The 20308-nt window shown below is 38.9% G+C and overlaps 1 protein-coding gene across 4 annotated transcripts in view; it reads right to left on the bottom strand.

Annotated features, from left to right (window-relative positions):
• Positions 1-20308, bottom strand: part of ppp3cca (protein phosphatase 3, catalytic subunit, gamma isozyme, a) — a 43338-nt gene that overhangs the window by 13468 nt on the left and 9562 nt on the right. For all 4 annotated transcript variants that reach the window (XM_032516080.1, XM_032516082.1, XM_032516081.1 and 1 more), the window contains exons 3-12: positions 19673-19797; positions 14496-14607; positions 12024-12169; positions 11646-11785; positions 9282-9359; positions 9103-9197; positions 8875-9000; positions 7889-7966; positions 7036-7120; positions 6031-6128 (exon numbers count right to left, since the gene is read on the bottom strand). In XM_032516080.1, coding sequence (XP_032371971.1) covers positions 6031-6128; positions 7036-7120; positions 7889-7966; positions 8875-9000; positions 9103-9197; positions 9282-9359; positions 11646-11785; positions 12024-12169; positions 14496-14607; positions 19673-19797 — 1083 coding nt within the window. The remainder of the gene's footprint in view (positions 1-6030; positions 6129-7035; positions 7121-7888; positions 7967-8874; positions 9001-9102; positions 9198-9281; positions 9360-11645; positions 11786-12023; positions 12170-14495; positions 14608-19672; positions 19798-20308) is intronic.

The raw sequence follows: 20308 nt of genomic DNA, 5'->3' as shown, positions 1-20308 counted from the left end.
TCGTCCATCACGACGCCCTTCTACCCTGGCGAATCAGACAAGCCGGTTGGGCCCTGTTGTCAACATAGGTTTTTAATTCCTCCCTGTTTGTTATGTGGTTCAAGTTGTCACATTCCTTAATTCCCACTAGATAAGGTGATGTTAACTAAAAAGTCTGGTCCACTTCTGTTACCCGATAGTCGATGTAGGACCAGTAGATGAAGGTGGTGACCCCCTTAAATCGTCTGTAAATGTAAAGGGACATAACCCAGCTAGAGAAGGAAAATTGACTCAACTAAAACCAACTAATTGTCATATTGCCTTTTTGCAGAAACCCACCTAGCGATACAGAGCAGATGAAATTAAAAATCCTGGGCAGATAAAGCTATTAACTCTCTCCCACAGATCTGGGAATAAAGGGGGTTTCATTCCATACATCGCAGTCACTTTACACAACTCATTACATAGGACACAGAGGATATATATGTTAGTTAATGGTACATTGATGGCATTAAAGTATCCCTACTTATGTAGATGCACCCAATGACGCTCCTGAATTCATAAGATCACTGTTAGATAATTTACAACACAGCTCTGGCTGCTGTTAATGGTTGGAGGACTTCAAACTGCAACTTACACCAAATATTAGACAGATTCCCCACCCAAAAACTCCCCTCTCCAAATGGGCAGGATGCTCAAACATCAGATTACAAAGGGTATTGCTGGACGTCTGGAGAAGTAAGTTCCCAGAACTACAACTTTACCTTCTTTCAAGTAGACATGCATCCTACTCTAGGATCGATTTTTCTTTACGCCAACGTCAGAATACATAGAATTGTAGATATTGAAATACTACCCCTTACTATTTCTGAGCATGTCCCCTATCTTACTAATTATGGACTATAGGACTTAGACTAACACCACCAATGGAGGCTTAACCATCCCTCCTTAACGACAAGTACACTAGGCATTTATTACAGAGGAACTTAAGTATACCTAGAAATCAATAATACTCTCCGACACGACTCCTCTAATATTATGGGATTGTTGCCAAAGCATTCCTTCGAGGCCCATAATATCCTTCACGGCTGCGAGGAAAAACAAAGAATGCTAAACAAAAAGACCTAGAGAATAAATTAAAGACCTAACTTGACATAAAAAATACACCTCAATAAATCCTGAAGGAGCTAAATGCATCCCGCAGACACACTAAATAGCCTATTATCGGATAAGTAGAGGAATCTGAGGTTTACTAATCAAAAATACTATGAATATGGCCAGAAGGCTAGCAGATTACTGGCTTATAGACTGGAAACAGCAGTCCTCCAACATGGTTCACAAATAAAATCTCAAGATTCTGGTGACAAGACCTGACGAAATTGCAGAAACCTTCGCAATTTTTACAAATCATTATATACAACACTGTACGTGTACAATGACCATGAGCTCATAGATTTTTTAAAAGGTATAAAGTTAAACCACCTAACGGATGAGGCGGTGCGTACATTAGATCAACCGATTGGAATGAAATTAAGCAACGATTAAATCACTAAAAATAACAAAAGCCCAGGCCCAGATGGATTTACAAACGACTTCTATAAAACCTTTCTAGATCCTTTGACCCCTCTACATTAAACGCATACCATCACGCTTTAAACTCCAAAACTATGGCACCCTCTTGGACGAAGCCACTATTGTAGTGATCCATAAAGAGGTAAAGACCCTACAGACGTGCCAATCCTATAACCTTATATCGCTGCTGAATACAGACTCACGTATACTCACCCAATTCTAGCAAACCGACTTAATAAATTTATTACCCAATCGTACACCCCATCAGACCGATTTATTACAGGTCGGCATTATGCTAATATGTGAGGGCCTATTGAATCTATCAGCGCCCAAAAAGAAGAAAGATTGAATCAGCAATCATTCCTTAGATCTCAAAAAGCGTTTGACAGAGTATCCTGGCAATATTTAATTCATACATGAAACGTTTCGGATTTGGCCCACATTCTTGATTGGGTGCAAACACTCTACTCATCCCCACAAGCACCAAAGTTAATGCTTCAGATCGGCTAGATTCTCATTAGGAAGGGCTGTAGAAGGGGTGCCCACTCTCACCCCTCCTATTCGCCATCAGCATTGAGCCGCTAGCCCAATCATTAGGAGATATCAATATAAAGGAATGAAATCAATAAGGAAATGCACAAAATTTCACTATATGCTGATGATGTGCTAGTGTATTTGACAGACCCTAATCAACAATTCCTCACCTAAAAAGCTTATCTCCCAATACGGGTTCTACTCAGGTTACAAAACCAACATTGACAAAACGGAAGCTATGGATGTAAACGACACAATCCCCGATTCCGTAAAGATACAGAGTGGTTTTAAGTGGCCTAAGATCGGGATCAAATACTTAGGAATTCAAATACCTCCATGTTCGAATGACCTCTATGAGGCGAATTATGGCAAACTCCTACGAATCATAAACAAGGACTTGGAGCGCTGGGATACACTCCCTATCTCGCTGTTAGGCCGAGTTGAAAGTGTCCGTATGAATGTCCTACCTAGATTTCTATATCTATTCCAGATGCTACCGGTAGAGATCCCCAAATCTACCTTCGACACTTTAGATAGAATGCTAACGGGTTTTATTTGGCAAAAAAAGCGACCTAGAATCAGACTGAAAACCCTGCAATTACCCAAACCTAAAGGTGGTCTCAAACTTCCAAACTTTAAATTCTACTATTGGGCGGCACAACTCAGACCCTTATTGTCATGGATACAGGATACTGCAGATACTCGTTGGCTGGAAATAGAGAAGGGCAAGAGCTCAAAACCTATACAAACATTACCCTTTTTAGATGTCCCCGCAAAGGACATGTCAATCTGGACAAGAAACACCCTCAAAGTATGGTACAAAATACAATCAGTCTTTAAATTACCAAAACAGATTTCACTTTTATCAAATATAGGACATATGAAAACATTTATACCGAATAACTTAGACTCTGGATTTAAAAACTGGTCTTACTATGAACTATCTCATATTCACCAACTAATTGATAAAGGAAATCTCAAAACCTTCGAACAGTTGAAAATTGAATTTGGGCTCCCTAAATCGGATTTCTACAGATATTTACAACTTAGACCTTTCTGATGGCACATGATGATTGGACTAAACTTCTTGAACCCACACCTATAGAAAATTTCCTAATAGATATACAAAGGGGAAAGGGGAACAATAAAGTAATTATTAAAAATATGACCTGTTTCTCTCCATGACCATACACGACTCTAGAACATAAACGTAAATGGGAGAGTGAATTACAGGCCTCAATAACTGGGGTCGCTTGGGACGAAATCTGGATACGGAAGCACATTTGACAACAAACTCTAATTCATGGAGAGAATTCAAGTGGAAAATATAATCCGGTTTTTCAGAACACCAGCGATAACCAGTAAAATGTACCCCCAACAACCCAACCTATGCTGGAGGAACTGCGGGACTGGACCCAACCATACTCTATTCTGTGGTGTTGCCCTAAATTAAGTGATTTTGGAAGGACATCTTTGTTGCCCTCAAGATAATTTTCAGGAAAAATATTCCAAAAACCCCCTTGGTTCAATTCTAGGAGTAATACCCGATGGAATAGACAGAATGGCTGATAGATATCTCCTAAGAATTTTGCTGACTGCAGCATTGAAGTGTATAACTATCAGATGGCTGAAAGCATCACCAAAGGTCTACGAAGAAAGCATCACCTAACATATGGGTTCAGAAAGGTTTGGAGCACTTATATTGATGGAAAAATCACTATTCCTTAAGGCTCCAGAAGCTACTGTCAATACGAGATGGAAGTCTGTTACCCCGCTATTAATCCAATGATGTACTGGTGAATCACCCTCCTGCATTTGTTTGCTCTCTGGACCAACTAAAATGCTGTGCACCTAAGACTATGGTGGCCACTTTATCTCTAGGAGGATCTAACTGTAGCCTGCATTATTTTTATCGACTTTTGTGTGTTGTTTTTGTTAGATGTTTTGTATTCTCTCACCCTGATAAGATACTTATATCTCACCTCCATGCCACGATAATGTAACTAGTAAGCCAACATGAGTCGGAATTTGTATTCATGTTTGTATGTTTTATCGAAAAAATAAATAAAAATAAAGTTCAAAAAAAAAAAAAAAAAAGAACTGAAGGAAGCAACAAAAATCACCGCTAAAAAAAACAGGAGTTTTGGGAATTCTGACGGAGTTCAGACTCGTCATGACGGTTGTTCGCGACCCAAAAGGGTAAGTTAAGTTTTCTGGTACGTAGCTAACATCTGCATGTGTTCAGCGTCGCAGTCAGATTTACTATACGCATATAAAGTACATGAACTTTACAACATGATACACCAACATGTGTGCTGTGTACTGTTTGTGTTCAGAGCATCCCCCGTTTGCAAAATCGCCGCCGCAGACCGTCTGGTGGGCGATGTCCGACCGGTGAGATCTCTGTTTTGACTACTGTGCTTCGTATAATCTTTAGAAAGTCATGGAGAGGCTATGACTGGGATGTATCTGGGCCAGCAGACCGGCGGGACATGCACAGGGTGCAGAGGAAGAAGATCGGGAAGTTTGGGAGGTTTGATGCGCTACTTGAAAAGCAAATAAAACTTTTGTTATATATATGTCTTGTTTTTTTAAAGTAACAGTGTGCAATATTGGAAACACTGAAGCCGCTAGTAGCCCAAACAGTTGAAAAGTGAGAATAGTGCAGAGAGTAGATAATCTGTTGTTGTCGGCTAGATTTGTTTTAAATGTCCCGTTTGGTTCTGGACACACCATCCGCACTCTTGTTTGCTAACAACGCAGTCATAAGGTGACGATTCTCTCCGACCAACCGCAGTCTGCAGGTTTTCACTTCACCTTTTGGATCGCCTCGGCTCGCTTGGAACCTCGACTGAGGTAGTACTAAAAAAAGTACCTGGTAGCAGGTCCCAGGGACTTTTTTTCGTAATGGAAAACCAAAAAAAAGCGGTAGAGCCGAGGCGAGTCAAGTAGATACCACGCAGTGGAAAACCGCCATTAGTCTGCTTTAGAGGTGCTGGTATGCGGATTTTGTCAGACAGATCTAGGCATCAATCATCTAACTCACAGTAACAAAGCAAATAAGCTAATTTTTGGCTTCATGACTGACTATTGATTGTCTTGTATCTTTCATTATGGAAATGGCTTATGAAGGAGAAAGTGGTGTAAATAGTGTTACTACTTTGCAATTACCTAGTACCTTGTGTATTCTTCTGTATTAAGGTGCTGCAATTAATCACGTACAGTAACACCACCTCTTGCCATAAAGACATAATAAAAGGTTTGCTCACGGCAAATAGTTACAAATATTGCTGTCAAACAATAAAAATATTTAATTGTGATTAATTGTATTAATGTCAGAAATACTTTATTGATCCCCGAAGGGAAACTCTGTGTTGTAGTTGCACAATATTATGTCATAATATTGTGCAATGTCATAGTTACCTCGCAATTATTCGCACATTTTTATCTGTTCTTGATTTTTTTTTTTTTTCATTATTTTTTCTCATTTTAATGCTCTTATCAACATGGAAAAGTGGATTGGCTTGCTTTGTGCAAATGTTTTTTTTTTATTGAAGTCAACCTTGGTATATGGCCTACTGTAGTGTTAATTTTCACACGTAACATTCTCACTTGGAGCAAATAATCTCTCACACAATGTAACACTGTCCATCAAAAAATACTTTGACGACGGGGGAGGGATAATTTGGCATCAACTAGTTGTTACAAAAGCATGTGAAAAAGTTTGCTAGACCAAAAATAACACTAACCTCGCGATAAAACATGACGCTGTTAAAAGGGGTTTGCGTTAACGCCGTTATTAACACGTTTAACTGACAACACTAGTTCAAAGTAAAAAAAGAAAACTGATGCTTTGTGACAAGGTGGTAGGAAATTTTCTTAGGTGTGTAGGTTGTGCTAAATGGGAGGAATAAAATTTTTTAAAAAAGTATAAAACACACTTACCAGTCTGTAAGGTCTGCTTTCCCCCTGACAACACTCCCACAGGAAGAGTTCCAGTTGGGGTGAGGCCTTTGAGTGTTAACACATTCTCGCTTTCCTCCCTAGCCCACAAACAAAACACAGCCACACAGAGTATACACATTACATTTCAGCAAGGAGGGCAGCATGCACACCTGGTGTCTACGAGGCTGTTCTGTAACCAAGAAGTCTTAAGCTCAATCACTACTGGATATTTAAGCCCTGTTCACAAAGTAATTGCCTGTTAACTAACTGTAAATACCTCATACCAACATCCTAACATGTGTTATTACGTTCTGTAAGTGGGTTAGTGACTACTTTCTTTGTTTTTTTAGGATTGCTTACAAGTGTTAAAAATTTGTGTGAACACACTTTTCATGGTAACGTGAATTTTAATACTATCCATCTTTTTCTCTCTATTCTGAGTTGAAACAAACTGGGGATAACAACTGAAATGACTTCTAAAAACTATTCAAATGTATTCCTTAAATGTAAACGTGACATTTTTTTCATTTTGCAAAGGAATTAGGTCAAATGTCAAACTTTTTTTTAATTTAATACCCTTTCAAGCCATTGACCCATATGCACAGGTCTCAATGACAGGCTGCTCTACATCTTGCCTACTTAAAGCAGTGTGACAAGGTAGCAGCAGCCGGATTAATCTTGAATAATGTCTAATGTCATTATGCAGTCTAGATGCATCGTGACTCATCTTGTGCCAGCTCATTAATCCTAGCAGGGCAGTGTTGTGTTTTCAAACACAACTTCATTGTGCACTCAACTGACTCCATTCATCCCCCCCCGCCCCCAATGCTCCTGCGTCTTCCTGGCCCCATGGTGACCTGCAATTCAATTTGTTAATTTAAACCCACACCCCACTGCGCTGATTATGATCCGTATGTATATGTAGAGAAGCCTTTTCCCGTTAGAGTGTTATCATGAAAAAGGAAGAGATACATCAAAGGGAGTGCATTAATGACAGGGTCAGACCTGAGGACTGAGAAGACTCGGGCCATTTTCCCCACAGCACGAATCTTGTTTCGGATGACCTCCTTACGCATCGCTGAGGTTCCACCTGAAACAAGTCCAAAATGTAGGGTTCAGACAATTTACCACCTTGATTATATTCAATACTGCTTTCCCTTTGATTTTCTTAGCACTTACTAAAAGTGAATAATATGTTGTAGAAAAAGCCGTGTGGGAGGAGAAGTAAGGACAATACATGGATACATGTGAGATGAACTGAGGGTTTAATGAGGTGTTTCATAGCATAGCAATAGCAAAGCGGTTGTAGTCCGGGGAGTAGAACTCCTTCATCAACACCAGACATGTGGTACATAGACACCGAAGTGTGTAAATTGCCTCACATGAAACAGCTTCCAGCATTTTATGCCCATTAACTGTGTGCTGGGACTAATTTTCAATTCATCCAAATTTAAAACACAAAATACAATTTACTGAATAAAAAAAACAGAATGTTGGAGAAACTCTACAACCCATGCAGATGTGCATATATGAGCAGACTAACTACATATTGTTTTTGGACTGAAGCAAAAAGTAAGCGTCATTCCGTATTGACATGCATCTTTTTGCATATGCATGCAATATTCCTGTTTTTCCACTTATTTTCTTTTCTTGCCAGAATGGTAATGTCTAAGTAACAGTATTTTTTTTTTTACATCATAGTACCCCAACACTATGGCCTTAAACTTGGGTATTAATAATGACAAGTATTAATATAAATGTGTTTGATTACTATTTAATATAAATGTATGCTCATCACCAAAATAAAAAGGTATTAGGCTGTCACAATCATATTCACCATAACAATGTTTTTGCTTACCTTCATATAAGTCATCTCCCTCTGACATGAGCTCATCATCAGAGCAAATGTTCAGGACGTTCACCAGCATCTCCGTTACTGTGGGGGAGAGAAACCACATGTAACTTGCGACTGGTACCAACCCATGTGTGAGGCAGGGTTGGTGTGACAGTGATTGACTTCCTGTTGGACTTTAAGGGCCTTATCTTGCACCCGGCATAGCACAAAACCCAAAGCCAGTGTCTTTCTCAGTTTAAGACCAACTCTGTTGTCAATCTCTTGTCCAACGTCCAAGCCATTTAAATAGCAAATGCACCTTTGCCCATCTGTATACTCGTGGGCGTGCTGGTCTTACAGGGAGGTGTGTTCAGGTGTATTCTGGGCGTATTGCTATCTTGAGGCACAAAAGTGATCGCGCCATTGACCAACAAAAACCTGGTCTGAAGTCATAACGCAGTATAACAGCACACTTTGCACCACACATTATGCAGCAGCACACAAACATGCAGAAGATTAAAAATAAAAATAGTACAGTGCAAATCTGCCATCATAATAGCAATGCGCCAAGGTACAAACACGCCTGGCTTTTAAAGGGAATAACAGTTGACACTCTGGTTTATTGCACGTTACGTCCAAAACACACCTATGAAGACACTACGTACAACCCCTTTGAACCATGCGCCTGGAGCACGGACCCTTTTTACGCCGTTAAACTAGCAAAAATGGACTCGTACACGCCCTTAATGCGTCTGGAGTGTCACGCTGTGCGCTTAGATCGTTAAAATAGGGGTGTTAATCTTACATTTTCAGTTACAGATGTGGATGTTTTTGAAAAACACATTGGCACACTTTTCAAATGTAGTAAATGGGCTAACACATGTAAAAGCATCAACTTCATAGATAAAGAAAATCTGGGTCTGTATATTACTTTGTACACAGAGTCAATGAACCATACTCATCGAATTGTGGAATCACTCCACATTTTTCAAATTAAATAACAAACATACCTTTCTCTCCAACAAACGGTAAAGACCATGTGAAGACATCCATAAAATTGGGCAACCAGTAAGGGTGGGGGGAACAATTGAATTGTCGGATGTTCATCACGTTGTTCTCATATTTTAATACAGCAGCTAAGATTAACAGAGGAAAAGAGATGGGAGGAGAGATTCAAGGACTGAAGCCAGGTAAATACAAGAAAAACAACAATGAGAGTGATGGGAAAAAAGAGAGACCTTTGTTGTTGTAGACATCTAGGTAATTTGGAGCTGAAAAGATTGTGATTAATGAAGGGAAGCCTGTGGTCTGGCTTTTTCTGTACATACGATACCTGTTGGGCCGCAAACAAAAATAAAACTCATCAACTATGTTATAATATGCTAAAAATGAATCAAAAAGTTGTAACCCTACTTACCCTGCATCCTGTGCTTCATGGGCTCTTATTACTGACAGCAAGTTATTATTTACCAAAAAGTCACAAACTGCTGAGTAACTGCAAAGAGAAAGAAAACCAGAAAGAGAGAAAGACTTGTTAAAACACTTGGACATTCGGGAGTTCAAAGCTTAATACCAACTTAAGCAATTAAAGGAAAAGCACAAGGTTGTTTGTAATGGAAATACACACACACAAACACACACACACACATATACATATATACTGTACATATACAGTAAATATATATTTTCAGCATGCCATGCCCTCTGGTCTGGTATTTATGGGTTCTCTGGCCTCTCCAGGAGCTGCGGACTACAGCCACAGCAGACAGAAGGATGTAAGAGCTCAGCTGGATGAGGGTACTTAAGGGTTTTTACTGCCTTTCCATCTTTCCCCGCCCTACTAATCCATTAGGCATAAACAAGAAAAATGTGTAGGCAATCAACCTTCATAGATCAACGTCAGGCTAAAATGAAAAAAATTGGATTTAAGACCAGGACAGGATTTGATTGAATTTGTTAATATTTGTGAATCCACTACTAAGTTTGTGTGTAAAGTCATTCCTAGTTCTACTAGCTAGTTCAAAATAGTGATTTCCTAAATCGGTTGCATCATTAAAACTAAAGAAAAGTCTTGATGTGAAAAACTTAATTGCACAGAAACATTTGTAGCACTGTCCAATCCAAAGTAACCAACTATATGTTTGCTGCGTGTAAGCCCCTCTCTCTCCCACCTTCCCTGTCATTCTCAAACTATCTTAAAGACAATTAAAAGCCCTAAAAAATAATCAAAAAAAAAAGAACCAACTATCAACAGGAAGTCACTTTAAGACCTGCCCTACAAAGCAACGTGATTGGTTGAGGTTTAGCATTTCACCTTGAGTGGTTAAGGTTAGGATGGCCGATTGGTCAGGGAATAGGACCTGTACAAATGGGGTTAGGTTACCTTGCGTTCTCATGTACTACTGGCCAATAAATGCTATTGAAGGGTGGGTCTTGGCATGGCCTTAGTGGGATTTGTAATATTGCTTCCAGGAAGCCAAATTATATGTTAAATTCCAATGCCAATACTGAATAATTGTAAGAATGCCTTTGTTTGGCATTATTTGGTCCCCTTCTACTCTCTTCTGACTTAGAAGGACAATGATGGTTAGTATGAATATTGTTAATATTCTCACCATTTAAGTTTACTGTGTTGCCATGCCAACATTTTCTATTTGGCAGTAAACACAAACTCCAGCTGAGGTTAATGGAACGGTCATTATGTTTGCAGGTGTCCTAAACCAAAGTATTGGACAAAGGTTTTTGACCAAATGTTCAAGTTTTTCCTGAGAAGAACAAAAACATCTGAAACAATTTTTACAAAAATCTATCAAATGACTGTTGAGCTATTCCAGTCCGGACCAAAGTGTTGGGCCAACCGACCGACATAACCATCTCTAGAGATAGAGATGTTCCGACACGATACCAGTATTGTCTCCGATACTGCCTAAAAAGCTGATATCGGTATCGGGAAGAACTGGTGTTTATACACAAATCCGATACCACGTAAAGAAGCCCTAAAGAAAATCTACGCTAAAGTAGTTTATTTATGTCCTTTTTCTGTTATGACTGACTGTCAAACTGAATAAAAAAAAAAAATTTCATTTCAAGTTCATTGTTTGTGTTTGCTCATGTTTCACAAAGAGTTTAACCCTAACAAATCACATCATATCACATCCAAACAGGGGTAGTATAAAGTTAACATAATACACATAATAAAATGTATGACACGCTGGTATCAGATCAGTACTCGGTATCGGCCAATATGCAAGTTCAGGTATCAGAATCGGGAAGCAGAAGATGGTATTGGACCATCTCTACCTAAAGACATGCTGCTAGTGTGGTTAAAAAGGTTTTCACAATATTTTCTAGTATAATTTTCACTGTAAATGCATATTGGTTCAAAATATCAGTTATGGGTTTCATTAACTTATAACAATAACAATAATAATAATAATAATAAGTATCGGCCTTGAAAAAAATTTTGGTTGATCACTAACCTTTTTGGTAAGAGACTTATTTAATGTGAACAGTTAACTTGTTTTAAGAGAGTCCTTTAAAAAAAAGTACCTCAATACGCTTCAAAAAGAGAAGCTACATCCACTGTAACCTGCGCGATGCAAGCTATTTCTTTTATTTTATGTCATTATTTTGTAGTTGTTTGAGATTGGTCTACAAACAATTGTTAATTTTATAATAAACGGGTGTATTTGTATCTGTCCAAAGAGTTCGGTATTGGTGAACCTGTAGAGTAAAGTGAAGCTGCAGCAGGGGTGATGCAGGCAGCAATGTTATCCAATACCTGAAAAAGTATGAGCAGCCTCTGACGGAGTTATGGTTGAAGTGTTCAGATGTCTTTTCACTGCCATAGTCCTCACCGGGGTCAGCCCAAATCAGATCACACATTGGACCAAATGCTGGAGGCTCTTTAAACCTGTCTAACTGTTGAGCAAAACACAGTCACACAGACACAGACACACAGGTGAAGACCAGAAGACCATTCTGATCCAATAGAAATGGACTCCAACAGCCATTCCAAACTAATATTACTATACTTCATTGGCTTTCAGTACAAAAACAATTTAAAATAATAAAATCACGCAATTTTATAGATATTCAGTTTTAAGATGACCAAATTATGCTTTTTCTATATTTTATGTGCCAGTGATTGATCACGTACCTTCCTAATGTCATCTAGGCAGTTAATTTCTGGTGAGAGTCCGCCATGTACACATAGGAACTGTTGGTTGAGCAGGGCAGCAAGAGGCAGGCAGTCAAAGGCCTCCATACAGGCGTCATACACCCGTTCAGAGTATTTAATTTTACCTGCAGCAAACACAAAATATGGTTCACTGTTGTAGCTCATCCCGCATGACAACAATCTGCAATCTGTAATCATCTTCAACTGCAATACCTACTCTCTTGGACAGATCTCTAATTAGATACAATTTGAAACCACACTGCTTTTTTTACATAATTATTGCAGTCATTTTGTATATAACTGCTATTATTAGAGTATTTCTTTAATGAGATTGGTCACACTATTGTTTGGATACATCAAACTTGTTTGCAATTCCGGCATAGCATCACCTAACAGTAACGTTAGCCAGCCAGTGATACTATGGATTCCTACCGGAGGACGCTTCACCCGCGGTTCCAAGTCCAGTCGGCTTTCAAACGTTAAAAATCCACCGAAGCACCTTTACATGGGTTTAAAGGGATACTTCACTAAATAGCATTAAGCTTTGTATCAGTAGAAACCCGACAGAATGATTGTGCTTCCATCCCTCATGTCCACGCATTCCACGCAAATTCACGGCTGCATTTGTCCTTAGTGTTTACCACCCACCAAGCGCTAATGCTACCATTGCGTTAGCTGAACTTTGCTGAGCCTATGTGTGTGCACTAAATGTAGCCCGTTTCATACGTTGTTTTTATATAATGACGTTTTTATATATTTTAAATGTGTAACACCACTTGTACCATGGTAAGCCGTTGTTTCATGTACGTATATGGTTGAAATGACAATAAAACACACTTGAGTTGACTTGACTGCCTCACTGTCTATGTCTGTATCCAGTAGGCGTGGCTTGGAAGCGGACTCGTAGGGAAGCAAGTGCATTCTGGGAGTTGTCTTTCATCCACATTAGTCAAAAATACATTTTCTGGCTTTTCTCGATCTAGAAGGCACAAACTTAAAAAAATACTATAAGAAAAACTTTATTTATACTATATAAATGACCCAATTTAATAGATATTCATCTTTCCAGCGGTAAACTATCCCTTTAAGTAAATCAGTTAGTCCGTCTGTGGTGTTTAATCTACTATGGTGCTTTGTTGAATTAGTAACGTTACTGCTGTGGCCATCATTCATTTACATTATGCTAACAAAGTTCCACAGGTATTTGTGCGCTTATTTTTCTAACATATACAGAACAACTTGTTTGCTAACTTTTGCTAAGGCCCTAAAGGGTATGACTGTTGATGGTAATTGTTGATTTAGTTTAGATGTGCCAAATTGTAATTATGTACGTGCGTGATCATTGGTCGGACTGTTCAGCTAAAGCTATGCCAGCAGCAGCTGTAAACTTGTTGCCATGACAACTTCAAACATCCTGGGCTGTAGCCATCTAAAGCCAAATTAGATAAATTAAAATAAATTAATAATTAAAACACTCTGTTGTTTATGATTAATGCTTTGTTTTGTACTGATGGCAATACAGGTTATATTTTCAATTTTGATATATATAAAAAAGATGTATCCTGGGATTCATTAAATATTTAATTTGTTTGAAAGTAAAATGTATTACTTCACTAAAAGAGACATTTATATTCTTAATCGTAATTATTTCAGAACAATTAACTGTCCAGCAAAATTTGAAATGGTTACTGTCCTACACAGAGACACAATTCAGCCAGCAGCCACTGATGGGGAAGCCCTATACACTCATGATAAGGAGGTTGTGTATGTATGGTGAATATTCCACGAGATAATCACAATTCATCTAAGAATCAAATATTTTACCTACCACTACCACTTTATCTGCTCTTTAGGTTTACATTACATTACATGGGGGGGGGTCTTTGTTTCTCAGTTTGCATACTAATGCCTCAACACCAGCCACAGACACACAGACAAACACAGACACACACACGCAAATCAATGTGTATGGACAAATCAATGTGTATGTGCAACTGTCTGAAAAGCATCAACAGCATGCCTGGCTGCTCTCCTTGCTCCAGCAGTTTATCATCTGTAACATGAAAAGCAAAAGGCTTCATCTACTCTGCAGTCTGTAACACTGATGTGGCGCGTTGTGTCTGCTCCAAATGACACTTTCTGACAAACATTGTCCTACTTTTGGGAATCTAGCCATTTTATTAAGTGGAGTGAGTCACAGTTTAGTTTATTAATTCCATATTTGTGCCCGTTTATGTTCTGTGTGTGGAAGGGATGATCAAATAACCTGCAATAGTGACTGCAAGAGCAATCCTGCACGTACACTGTGAGTACCATGCCATACCCTTATACCCAGGCATCGTCTGAAATCTGAAACCTGATTGATACAGGCCACGGTAATGTGGTAGAGCGAGGTAGGAGCACATTAGACTGGCCTTTATACTGTATGGCTGTGAGAAGCACTGCACTTACATTCCTGTTTGAAGGTGAAGTACTCTGTGAGGTGTCGGCACTCGTGGTTCCCACGCAGGAGGAAGAGTGTGGTGGGGTGGTTGATCTTGAGCGACCAGAGGTAGAGAACACACTAGGAGGACAGACGGCAGGGGAGAAAATGTAGGAAGAGGGGAGAAGGAAAAGTCAAAGATGTGTACTGATAAGTATCCACAGACCTTGAAAGTCTAAGCGGTGAAAGTACTTGAATTAATTTTCAGCATAAAATCAGATGTTGACAACTTTCCAATGCTATCTTACACTACCAATGAAAGTTGTTTTAGGGCTGCACTGCACAATACTGTCAGTAATTGGTTTTAAATGACTGCAGTTATACGAGCCGTTTCAAATCAAAGAAATGACATACTCCCACACAGGGCTGCTTGGTTCTTTTGGGTGAATGAATCTAAAGATTTACAAAGAATATGTTTACAGCATTTACTAACTGGGAGGTTTTGGGACCAATTGGCAGGGATTGCTGTGGACAAAGTGCAAACACTGGCAAGAGAAAATTACGTTTAATGTTTAATATATCCAGCTAATCTAAATAGCTCATGTTACTGTGTTGTGTGAACAGTTAATTTAATATGTTATGTGGCGTTTCTTTTGCGGGGTGACAATGTTCCACCAAAACAAGTTCATTCCTGAGACCATTTTGCTCGGCGCCGTCACTGAAGCCAGAACATAGACGATTCTGATTTGTTAAAAGAAATGCAAAACCAATCCTCCTATCCAAGAATGTATCTGTGGTATAGCCAGCCCTTACTCCACAGAGCTCTGGAGATAGATCTGGCAATGTGAGACTAGTTTTACCTTAACAAACTCATCTCATCTGAGAAGCAATTTGATGATTTTCTCTGGCTATATTAGAGGCTCTAAATAAAATATATACTATACAGTATATAAGAAAAGCAGACTAGCTTTTAGAATCCAAATTAATGTGCATTCCTTTTTGTTCTCAGACGAAGCACTGCTCAGTAGCAGCCTGTCACTTGCCACTCTCAGCCCACTCCTACACCAACCATGGCCTGCTATTAAGTCGCTGGAACAAGATGCCAAGGTAACCAGAGTCGGCAAGTGTATATTCACAGAACTGACAATGTAAAAAATGCAAAAAAAAGGAATGTGGGGGCCGGGACTACCTTGTCTTATTCACTTCCATTGTTGGTAGCAATAGTGAACTGTGTAGGTAAATGTGTGTCAGTGTATGTGTGGATGCAGAGAAAGGGACATTGCTTGAAGTATCTGGAATCTGACATTAGCCAGCCACTGTGTGTTTGAGACTGGAGTGAGGGAGGCAGACAGAGGAAATGGCATAAAGCTTTGCGTGGCAGACATGCACACTGGCTACCTTCATCTCAAACCCAGACACACATATGTAGATACATGCACACACACTTCAGCCTGTGCCTAGTGTGTATACGCCCTAGGCTAGGAGAGTTAAGCAAATTAAAAAGAGAGCACTGAATTCAGACTTTGGCATATTGCTGGCCTGTAAAGGTAATACACTACTTCAATGGGCTACAGTGCCTCTTTAGGTTACCAAGGAAACCAGATCCTGATATCCATTTTCCTATATCTGTCTTATGTGTTACTGAAGTGAGCTCACTGGCTTTCATTTGAAATGCAAATAATTTTCAGCCCTGCTCGTAAGAGAAATAGCAAGAATATGTAGCATTTAGGCTCTTTTCATTTTATTTTGTAATGGATCCACATCAGCCAATCAGGCAAAGCTGCTTCCTCTTGTATGTATAAAGAATTATCTATACATTTCAAACAGACTATTCCATTTTGTAGTTATCTGAATATATATTAATTTCTTATGCCTAAGCTTGAGCACTGTTTGACCAATATAGGGCTGCAACTAATGATTATTTTCATTATTAACTAAGGTACATACATAACATACTAAGGTATGTCAATAGGTCAAGACCTAACTACGCTCTTGAAAACTGGTATCTATTTTGGCGCCAATTTCAGCATGTAGACGGAGAGTGGAGTACTAATTATTAGGAGTCATTTGTTTAAACTTCCAAGAGATTAAAGAAATGCATACAATTACATGCTAATTTCTAGTTAGAACAATTGCCCGACTGCATTCCTTATGTAACGATAAGGTATTCCATTACTATTAAGTAAGTAAGTAGCAGTAGTTGTGACACAGTGTTGACAGCAGGATGTACGCTCTAGGCACTCGGATAACACCCATGCTTCAACCACAGTGGGTGGAGGACACTGCTAAGCTCTGTGGCTTAGACAAGATTTCTTAAGTGGAAAAAGGTTTCATCTGTGACAAGAGTTCATGTTCTGCGTGTTGGTGACATGAACCTATCAAAGCCACCAGGAAAGTGGCTGCACATGTCCCTAAAAATGCATGCAACATTCTGGATGCGCGACCTAAATAAGTCCACAGCTGTCCACAGACACGGAAAGCATGTCTGAGCGTCCTGGACGGGTGAACTGGGACTCTGTAGCCTGCTTATCAGTTAGCGGTTAATTATCGATTATAGAGTGTCGGCTACCGGTCAGAATAACAAGTCCTAATTAGCATCCCTAGTTTAAAGTGTCACTTTTTTGAATAATACATCGCTTTAATAAACACTATTTTAAATATAACGGACAATAATCCTAGTGCTAATTTTTAAGGCACAAACTCTGAATTCGGCATTAGCCTATCATTGCCTATGCCACCAGTTCTCAAAGTTTTTTGGCAGGGCCCCCCTTTTGTGGAGAAAGAAAGAAAGAAAGAAAGAAAGAAAGAAAGAAAGAAAGAAAGAAAGGTGCGCCACTATCAGCAGTTTCTCTGCAAAGGAAAAGTTGACAAGACACAATGTGATTCGACTGGGAGAATTAGGCTACACAGATCAAAATATGCTCACCGCCACAGATTTTCTTGTCTTTATTTTGGTAGTTTTGTTAATTACTACATTTTGTGCTTTACTTTAACTTGGCTGCACTTTTACAAAATTGTCCATGCTTTAATGTCAGTGCAGCACAACCACTTATTACTTATTTATATTCAGCGTCGCCGCAACCCCCCATTATAACTCCGGGTTACCCCTAGGATGCACGCCCCCCAGTTTTGGAACCACTGGCCTATGCTTTTTTGATCCGCCACTTTCATCTGTGACATTTTCACCCACTTCTGTACTACCCAGTGCCCATAAAAAGCCACCACACTGCCAACTCCACACCATTCACCCTTTCATTTACAAAAATCCCTCAAGGCATTGCAACATTTTAGACGTATGTCCTCAGGTTGTTACAAACAAAACAACAACTATACAACAGATGAATCAGGACTTCATGACAAGACAGAAAAACTTAACATGTTGAAACCTTCTGGACCGGTCACACCAAAACAAATAACACATTGCTCTTTCTCTTATCACTGAGAATACTCAGGCCTTGCAGTCTTATAACAGTATCATGTCAGTTCAATGGAGCAAACCAGAGATGTTGCTCCTTTATTCCAAGCTTTCTTCTTCTTGGCAAAACCTGGCGCCGCTTTACATTACTCACAATGCAACACGACCAACAACAATTTGGTCAGAGATGTGTGTGTGTGTGTGTTATGCTAGTAATGGCTAATGTAGCCTTGAGGCCCTGTAACAAAGCAGAGACAAAGACCAGGCTACAGAGGCCTGGGAAGCTCACTTCTTTCCAACTCCCCACCACCAGATTATTTCAATTTCCGGCTTGTAATCATCAGTCCCAGTGTAAGTGACATCACTTGAGGCGTGATCAGACTTCACACAACTCCCTCTGGAGCCACAAAAGGCTTTGTACAACTTGTTTCGCATACGTAGTAGTATTGACTAGTATGCCTAAAGACCTGTGGACAGACTTTGATGTGTAAAATAGATGAAGTTCATGTTTCAAATACCAATTTTGGACGGCACTACAGTGTACACTACAAGACCTCATGCTCCACAATGAGTGCTAAACTCTGATCAAGTCCTTCAAGGTATTTACAGAAACAATTTGAATTTGATGTGTGTTGAAGACAACTAATGTTGAGTCAGCATCGGTCCTGCTTACATTGTTATCTAAATTGAAGAACTTACAGAACATCTTTATTACTATATTTTTTACATTTGGAAGAGCTGATATAAAAGATCTGTGTCTTGATTTTGCTAATTACAGCAAATGTTTGATGTTTTGGGCCCTAATCAGAGGCACACCGCACTGCCATTTTTGTTAAAGACGCCCCTATCAGATAGCTTTTCCAGTTGTGTCTTTTTGTTTTTCTTGCAAGCAAACCACTATAGCTGGGTATCAAACTGGAAACTTTTTAGGCACTGACCGAATTGCATCCTTCTTATCAAGTACTGGGAAATGCCTCGTCATTCAATACCCAAATCCAATACTTAAGTATTAAGTCTTATCAGATTCTTCCTAAATCTAATTATGCTGGTGATTGGCTTTATGCACAGATCTGATACCACATAATAAAGCTCTGAAGAAAATCTATGTTAAAGTAGTTTATTTTTGGTTCTTTTTCTGTTATAACTAACTGTCAAACTAGAAAATAAAAGAAAGTTCTGTGGCATTCATTGAGTTTAACCTGAAGAAGACCGACAACAAAGATAGAAATCCCATCACATCCATACAAGGATAGAAATAAACAGCTGTTAAAACATAATAAAATATATGACACATTGGTATCGGATCAGTACTTGGTATTGGCCGATACACAAGTTCAAGTATGAGAATCGGTATCCGGAATAAAAAACGGTATAGGACCCTCTCTAGTGCGTGTGCAGAACCCATTTCTGCTCTAAAGAAAACAAGAAATCATGAGACAACGCTGACAAAATTGAATGAAACAGTGATAGCTTGTGCAGCAAATAATAGTGTGAATGAGATTGTCTGTCATTCATAAAACAAAGGGAAGTGTACCTGAACTTGCAAAAAAAAGCACAAAAAAAAGAAAATCACATTTTAACAGTGTGACACTTGCAGTTAACTAACAGATGTCCTTTCAACCCAAAAAAACAACCAAACCTAAACTTCTATTTTATATTTTTGTGACTCTGTTATGTATTTAAGAGTATTTTTTGACAACATAAAACAAAATATTGCTATCTCCAAATGTTTTTTTCCCACCGTGAAATAAATAATTACAAATGAATAATCTGGAAGATACAACAACTTACCTCAATACTGAAGTATCCTCGATCTACGTAGTCACCGAGGAAGAGATACCGTGTGTTACTGGGTGATCCCCCCACTTCAAACAACTTCATAAGGTCAAAGAATTGTCCATGGACATCCCCACATACTGCAAAAAGACAAACACACTGCTGTTAATTGCTCCTGTAACAGCTCACAGGAATAATAATATTTTAAAAAGTTTGTCTGGGTATACACTAAAAACAGCCATATGTGCAAAGAAAAAAAAAAGCCTCTATATATTCAAAATGCAGATTCAAAGTGCTCTGTACATTTACGGATTTTCCATTCCTTTCCAGGTCAAATATTTGAAATATTATTTTTTAAAGTTTGCTTACTGATGTTGATGCTGTGTGACATTAGCAATAATAGAAAGTATAATAACGTGTGATAATACTAATAATATACTGAAAGTGGCAACAGGAGTAATAACAGTTTTTTCACTTATTTAAACATGGCAGAGGAGGGAGGAGTTTGGATTCAATTCAACTGAAGTGTTATTGGTTAAGCCATTTGACTTTCTCAAAATGATTCAACGCATAAATAATCTGCTCTGATGCATTAATGTAACGACAAGTATACACTGAGATACATTCTGAAATTTGTCCCAACCAGTACAG

The sequence above is a fragment of the Etheostoma spectabile genome, chromosome 5 (genome assembly GCF_008692095.1).
Source record: "Etheostoma spectabile isolate EspeVRDwgs_2016 chromosome 5, UIUC_Espe_1.0, whole genome shotgun sequence".
In the NCBI taxonomy this organism is placed as follows: Eukaryota; Metazoa; Chordata; class Actinopteri; order Perciformes; family Percidae; genus Etheostoma; species Etheostoma spectabile.
The sequence above is the reverse complement of the archived record's forward strand: the minus strand, read 5'-3'. Positions and strand labels throughout refer to the sequence as shown.